An 8,182-nucleotide genomic window follows, 5' to 3' on the forward strand; every position below is an offset into this window, starting at 1 on the left:
CCACAGTCACATTGTTCTCCCTCTTCAACTTTTCCATTACCACAAACTGCACTTTTGTATGTTGGATCTAAACGTGGCTGGTTTTGAAGACACTGGGACTTTGGCTTTGAAATAAAACGTAAAAAATCTTCCACGCTGCAGTTACTAAACAACTTCACACCACTGGAATGACTAAAAACACATCGACATTACATTTTTATGTAACCATTGCTTCCTGAAAATTGCTTAGCCTCAGAATACAAGTCTATAATTTAACAATAAATATAGCTAATATAAAATTACTGAATTTTAAGGTAATGGGCTCAAACCTTAGTTATGTGGATTATTACTCAAAAATGTTATTCACATGAGTATCATGAAAAAAATTAGAGAATTTTGGACAAATTGCCAATGTTTTTATTTTTTTGTGGTTGCTCCCAGGTGGAACATACTCTTTTAGTCATAATAACCACAAATAAGAGATACATTATTATATTGACAACAATTCAGATAACTTCTATCTAAATGCTAGAAAACAAAAGGAGAAAAGTTGATAGAACTTGAATATTACTGAGAAGCAGGCAGTGCAAGATGTTTATTTTGTGTGAACTGGCCTATAAGTACACTTTCTGACAATGAAAGCAATGTTGTCATTAGAAAGAGATGGCCAATCATAATTATACCCAACTGGATAATTTATTTGCAGCTGGAACCTTTCACAGATTAGCTGGATGTTCTCATTCTCCTGTCTCCCATTTTTCCTTGGTAATAGAACTTCTGATTTTCAGCTGAATACATGACTTCCCTGTATGATACCTACATTTCCCTTTTGTAAACCATAGGAGCAGACCACTGGCCTTAAAATGAAACCATGAATTTAAGTTACATGAAGTAATGTTTACAGCCATGCTTTTTATCTGCACCTTTACTGTACTGGCAAGAGGCCTCAGTCCCTGGCCATATGGCTCTCTATAGAAAGTTACTCGAGGGTCCTCATGGTACTGCACCTACCTCCAACCCGAGTGCCTGGTCAAAGAGAGAATACAGAGAAATTTGCAAACTTTCTAATTATATAATCTTGAAAGTCACACACCATCATTGCTACCAATTTCTATTTGATGAAATCAAGTCACCAAATCCAACCCACGTTCAATAGAGGGAAATCAAACTCTATACGTGTATACCTGTGGCAGATTCATGTTGCTGTATGGCAAAACCAATGCAATATTGTAAAGTAATCAACCTCCAATTAAAATAAATAAATTTATTAAAAAAAATAAAACGTTCATGTTAAAGTGTCTCTGAAAAAAAAAGATGAATACATTTTGAAAATGTACAACAATGTAATTGCAATTAACAGAACAACATTTTACACTTGAAATGTGGTAAGACAGTAGAATTTAATTATTTTCAACATGAAGAAAAATATAAGACATGAAGTAATTGACATGCTAATTATCTTGATTGTGATTATAAAAAAAATAAAGAAACAAAGTTCCTAGTTCCTAAAATTTCAAAGAAAGTCAAAATTCTCAGGCATATCATGTAGCACATCTGAGCTGCTGGAGACACAGACTGTATAAGCCATGGACTATTGACTGGAAGTCCCCAGAAAAATTACAGTCTTTTAAAAAAAATCAGTGTGTGACATGTATTTTCTATGGGTTATAGAAACAAAATAACACGTTAAACTCCTTAGGTTTTGCTATTTAATAAGCCACATTTTAAGGTTAAGACTGAGTACAACTGCCTCAGAAAGGCATGTGTTCAACCAGGATAGGACTTAGTTCTATGTAAATCACTGAATGTGATTTTGCCAAAAGTCATTAAACACCAGTAATTCTAGGACATGTTTCCCATCAGTTTAAAGACTACCAACAAATCTTTTTCAAATATGCTATTTACTCAGATTTTCCTTTAAATAGTGATAGATTTTTCACATCAATTTTTTGCCAGTCAATAATGATCAAAATGGTCATGTACAGATGTGAGAGTTGGACTATAAAGAAAGCTTTTGAACTGTGTGAGGTGTTGGAGAAGACTTTTGAAAGTCCCTTGGACTGCAAGGAGAGCAAACCAATCAATCCTAAAGGAAACCAGTCCTGAATATTCATTGGATCGACTGATGCTAAAGCTGAAGCTCCAATACTTTGGCCACCTGATGCAAAGAGCTGACTCATTTGAAAAGACCCTAATTCTGGGAAAGATTGAAGGCAGAAGGAGAAGGGGATGACAGAGGATGAGATGGTTGGATGGGATCACCAATGCTATGGACATGAGTTTGAGTAAGCTCCGGGAGTTGGTGATAGACAAGGAAGCCTGGCGTGCTGCAGTTCCTGGGGTGGCAGAGTCAGACATGACTGAGCAACTGAATTGATCAAAATGTCTGTGTCCTCCAAAATTTCACAATCATGCTATTAAAATGATGCAATACATTGAAAGATAAGATTAACAAACATTTTTTTGCAAGATTGTAATTTTTCAAGTTAAGCTTTTTAAAAAAGCTTTCCACAGATGCATGGTTTCTATATGTGTATTAATAACTTCACCAATTTTATACAGGCCATCATTTTATATTTTAAGTAAAATATCTATTTTTTCCTATCTACACAAGAATCAAAGTTCTATTATGTCAAAAAATTAATGAAAAAATTTCAATACTCATTACTACTGCAAATTAAAGTTTGTTTGTTGATTAAGTTGTTTTGGGAGAGAAACTGGAAGGTGAAAAAAGGCAAAATATTTGAGATAATATAGAAGAAATTAAATGTATTGTTAAATAAAATGATGTACTGTTGGGTTTACAGTCCAAGAAAAAAAGGATAAAAGTCTGGCTTCAGTCACTGATTGGATGATGGTTTCCCTAAGTCTCCTGACTATTTGGTCCTAACTCTATAAAATCTCATAGCATATTCTAAGAATATTGAGGATAATAACAAAGAATTCACTAGGCCTTTGAGGCACATTAAGTACTGCAAAGGGCCTTCTCTAGTAACAAAGAAAAAGCCAAACCTCTGTCTTCTGCATTGCAGGTGGATTCTCTACCACTGAGCTTCCAGAGAAGCCCCTGCTTATATTATCCATCAGTTTTTTGTAGGTTGTCCACTTTTTTCCATTTAAGCCCCTAGCATATTCAGTTCAGTTCAGTTCAGTCGCTCAGTCGTGTCCGACTCTTTGCGACCCCATGAATCGCAGCACGCCAGGCCTCCCTGTCCATCACCAACTCCCGGAGTTCACTCAGACTCACGTCCATTGAGTCAGTGATGCCATCCAGCCATCTCATCCTCTGTCGTCCCCTTCTCCTCCTGCCCCCAATCCCTCCCAGCACCAGAGTCTTTTCCAATGAGTCAACTCTTTGCATCAGGTGGTCAAAGTATTGGAGTTTCAGTTTTAGCATCAGTCCTTCCAATGAACACCCAGGCTAGCATATTTATCATAGTTAAACTCTCAGTCTATAATTGCAAAATCTTTGCCATATCTGAACCAAGTTCTCATGCCTGCTTTTTCTCATGCTTTCTCATGCTCTGCTTTTCCTTGACCTTAGTTTGACTTGTAGCTTTGTGTTGAAAGCTGGACTTGTGGTAGATGTCAGAGGCTTCAGACTCTTCAGGTGTCTTCTGTTGTCTCCCTATTGTCTATGGGTTTTCCCAGTAACTCTATCTAAAATGGAGTCTGTGTCTGGCAGCTCTCATGGTGTAATGTACGGCTTTGCTACCAAAGCCCTGTGCACGTGGTGGTGAGGTGCTGAAAAGCATCTTTGAAATCAGTAGATGTCAAAATTTCAGGCTGAGCTAGGTAGAATAAAGAAGATTCATGTTAAAAGGCCTTACTAAGTCATTCTTGTATAATCACGTCTGTATTTGGCTTATCAAATCATGCATTAAGCTATAAAATCATGCAAGTAACAAAGTGATGAATGTAAAGTGTGACCTACCTCTACATTTATCATTTTGTTACTTGCTTGATTTTATAGCTTAATTCATAATTTGATAAGCCAGAAATGGTAAGTAGGTCACAGAGGGGGCTTCCCTGGTAGCTCAGACGGTAAAGAATCTGCCTGCAATGCGGGAGAGCTGGGTTCAGTCTGAGGGTTGGGAAGATGCCCTGGAGGAGGGCATAGAAACCCACTCCAGTATTCCTGCCTGTAGAATCCCCATGGACAGGGCAGCCTGGTGGGGTCCATGGGGTCACAAAGAGACGGACATGACTGACTAAGCACATAGGTCACATGTGAGAAAGTGTGACATTAGATTACAAGAAATACTGAGAGATGCATGCAGCAGGGGCATTGGATTATATATTTTGATTTGGGATCAGTGACCACAATTTATATTTGACTATTAATAATTATTTTGATAGCAGAGATTTCATAAACAAAGTACACAAAGCTTGTTTCACATAAACTATGTATGTAAAGCATATAAAAATGAAGCATCTTACACAGCTGCTGGGTTCATTATGCAGACGTCTCCTGGGCAATGGCATTTGTTAATGTCATCATAAGGTATTCCCATACTAAGGCTCAATAATTGAGCTATTATAACAGCAAGTGATTCCAGGCTTATGGTGCTGGAGTGCTGGGAAAAAAAAACACACACTTATACATTCACATATATGAAGTATAATTATTAGAAATAGTCACATGATGAAATGCAATTGAGACATCAAATATGTCAATCACAGAAGGTATCATTATCAATATAAGGGAAAATATAAAAAGCAAAATGTGAAATTTTACCAAAATGCACATGTATAGTTCATTTGTTGGCATCAGGCCAAGAAAATATTTGTAGCAATAACTTGTTATTCATATATAACAATAGTGCAATGTTTTACTTTTAAAAGAAAGTCAAAAAAGACACCTACTTATATACACACAGTGCCAGTAATAAGTGAATAGTGTTCATTTATAATTTAATTATTAAGAGATAATATTTTATATGATGTTTCACACATTTTCAAATATCATAAATTAACCCTTATATTAATTTAGATTATGGTAATAATGAGTCTTGCTTTTTTTTCTTGCTTTTTCTTGCTTTTTTTCCTTTTTTTTTTTTAAAAGAATAGCAAGTAAAAGCAGAAAAAAAAGAAAGAGTCATTTTTACCATAGTCTAAATTAGCAAGAGAATTTCATAAAAACATCTGCTTTTGCTTTACTGACTACACCAAAGCATTTGACTGTGTGGATCACAACAAACTGTGGAAAATTCTTAAAGAGGTGGGAATACCAGACTACCTGACTTGCCTTCTGAGAAATCTGTATGCAGGTCAAGAAGCAACAGTTAGAAATGGACATGGAACAACAGACTGGTTTCAAATTGGGAAAGGAGTACGTCAAGGCTGTATATTGTCACCCTGTTTATTTAACTCATATACAGAGTACATCATGTGAAATGCTGGGCTGGATGAAGCACAAGCCGGAATCAAGATTGCCGGGAGAAATATCAATAACCTTAGATACACAGATGACACCACCCTTATGGCAGAAAGCAAAGAAGAGCCTTTTGATGAAAGTGAAAGAGGAGAGTGAAAAAGTTGGCTTAAAGCTCAACATTCAGAAAATGAAGATCATGGCATATGGTCCCATCACTTCATGGCAGATAGATGGGGAAACAGTGAAAACAGTGAGAAACTTTATTTTCTTCGGCTCCAAAATCACTGCAGATGTGACTGCAGCCATGAAATTAAAAGACGCTTACTCCTTGGAAGGAAAGTTATGACCAACCTAGACAGCATATTAAGAAGAATAGTTTGCCAACAAAAGTCCATTTAGTCAAAGCTAGTTTTCCCAGTAGTCATGTATGGTTGTGAGAGTTGGACCATAAAGAAATTTGAGAGCTGAAGAATTGATGCTTTTTTTAAATATAAATTTATTTATTTTAATTAGAAGCTAACTGCTTTACAATATTGTATTGGTTTTGCCATACATCAACATGAATCCGCCACAGGTATACATGTGTTCCCCATTCTGAGCTCCCCCTCTCTCCTCCCTCCCTGTACCATCCTTCTGGGTCATCCCAGTGCACCAGCCCCAAGCATCCAGTATCATGCATGAACCTGGACTGGCGATTCATTTCATATATGATATTATACATGTTTCAATGCCATTCTCCCAAATCATCCCACCCTCTCCCTCTCCCACAGAGTCCAAAAGACTGTTCTATATATCTGTGTCTCTTTTGCTGTCTCACATACAGGGTTATCGTTACCATCTTTCTAAATTCCATATATATGCGTTAGTATACTGTATTGGTGTTTTTCTTTCTGGCTTACTTCACTCTGTATAATAAGCTCCAGTTTCATCCACCTCATTAGAACTGATTCAAATGTATTCTTGTTAATGGCTGAGTAATACTCCATTGTGTATATGTACCACAGCTTTCTTATCCATTCATCTGCTGATGGACATCTGGGTTGCTTCCATGTCCTGGCTATTATAAACAGCGCTGTGATGAACATTGGGGTACACGTGTCTCTTTCAATTCTGGTTTCCTTGGTGTGTATGATGCTTTTGAACTGTGTTGTTGGAGTAACTGTTGAGAGGCCATTGGACAGTAAGGGGATCTAACCAGTTAATCCTACAGTAAATCAGTCCTGAATATTCATCAGGAGGGCTGATATTGAAGCTGAAACTCCAATACTTCGGCCATCTGATGTGAAGAACTGACTCAATGGAAAATATCCTGATGCTGGGAAAGGTTAAAGACAGGAGGAGAAAGGGGCAACAGAGGATGAGATAGTTGGATGGCATCATTGACTTGATGGACATGAGTCTGAGCAAGTTCTGGGAGCTGGTGATGGACAGGGATGCCTGGCATGCTGCAGCCCATGGGGTCACAAAGAGTTGGACATGATTGAGCAACTGAACTGAATAATGAATGAAAATAAGAATACTGACCTTCCATAGTTTTTTAAACTTTATTTTAAAAATAAAATAAGGGAGAGAGGGACAGGGGATAGGAGGAGAGAAGGGGACGAGGAATGATTGATGCTGTGGGGAAGAAAATGAAGGATTCTGCTAAATTTCAAAGATATAAATAATAGGATATTATAAAAATACAATAATAAGACACTTTTATTAGCATAGTTTTCAGACTTTCTAGGTTTCAGGATAATGTAGAAAATGCCTGTAATCTCTCACTCAGTATATCTTTACAATTGTTTCTTTTTCTCTTGTTCCCCATTAGCATTTATAGCTCAGTAAGAGGGAAATAACAACATCCAAACCATCTCACTTTAGTTATTTGTGTGTGTGTGTGTTAGTCATTCAGTGATGTCTGACTCTTTAGGATCCCATGGACTGTGGCCCACGAGGCTCCTCTGTCCATGGGATTCTCCAGGCAAGAACACTGGGGTGGGTTGCTGTTCCCTTCTCCAAGTTATTTGTAAAACTTGGAGAAGTAATAAAATAAAAAATCCCAGTATGCAATACTCTTTTATTCTTTATCTTCTGATTTGTGCATATGTTCTGGTCTCTCCTTTCCTTGTACGATAGAGTCAAAGACATGGTTTCACATTTGAGATGACATTTTGTTATATTTCCTTTCTGACAATTTTACTTCTATTAGTCAGCTTGTGTTGCCCTCAGAAACATTATAGACTGAGTATCTTCCTAAAGTTGCTCAAGATGCCAGTGGGTTTAGTTTCTTGTAAGGTCTCTCTCCTGGTTTCTGGAGGGCTGTCCCCTTCTATTCCCACAAAGACACCAATCCTATTGGATTAGGTGCCCAGGCTTATGACCTCCTTTAACCTTAGTTACCCCTTAAAGGCCCCTTCTCCAAATACAGCTGCATTGGGGGTTAGGGTTTCAGTATATGAATTTTAGGGGGACACAGGCTATAACAGAGTAGTATGGAAACCCTGAAACCTGTACAGACTGGAGTATGAGACTTTTCTAAAGGATACTGTTATGATTAATTCTATTGTAAAATAAACAGAAATAAAGTCATGGAAAAATAAAAATTATATTTAGCATTACACAGATATATAGAACAGTCTTTTGGACTCTGTGGGAGAGGGAAAGGGTGGGATGATTTGGGAGAATGGCATTGAAACATGTATAATATCATATAAGAAACAAATCACCAGTCTAGGTTCAAGGCAGGATACAGGATGCTTGGGGCTGGTGCACTGGGATGACCCAGAGGGATGGTATGGGGAGGGAGGTGCGAGGGGGGTTCAGGATTGGAAACATGTGTAC

General features: G+C 37.4%; 1 protein-coding gene across 1 annotated transcript in view; it reads right to left on the bottom strand.

The window, feature by feature from the left end:
• The window catches only part of ADAM2 (ADAM metallopeptidase domain 2), a 102,424-nt gene that overhangs the window by 43,258 nt on the left and 50,984 nt on the right, over positions 1–8,182 (bottom strand). The window contains exons 11-12 of the mRNA XM_010846350.1: positions 4,420–4,556; positions 1–171 (exon numbers count right to left, since the gene is read on the bottom strand). The exon at positions 1–171 is cut by the window's left edge and continues 5 nt beyond it. Of these exons, the coding sequence (XP_010844652.1) occupies positions 1–171; positions 4,420–4,556 (308 nt within the window). The remainder of the gene's footprint in view (positions 172–4,419; positions 4,557–8,182) is intronic.

The sequence above is a fragment of the Bison bison genome, unplaced genomic scaffold (assembly GCF_000754665.1).
Source record: "Bison bison bison isolate TAMUID 2011002044 unplaced genomic scaffold, Bison_UMD1.0 scf7180017864236, whole genome shotgun sequence".
NCBI classification, from domain to species: domain Eukaryota; kingdom Metazoa; phylum Chordata; class Mammalia; order Artiodactyla; family Bovidae; genus Bison; species Bison bison.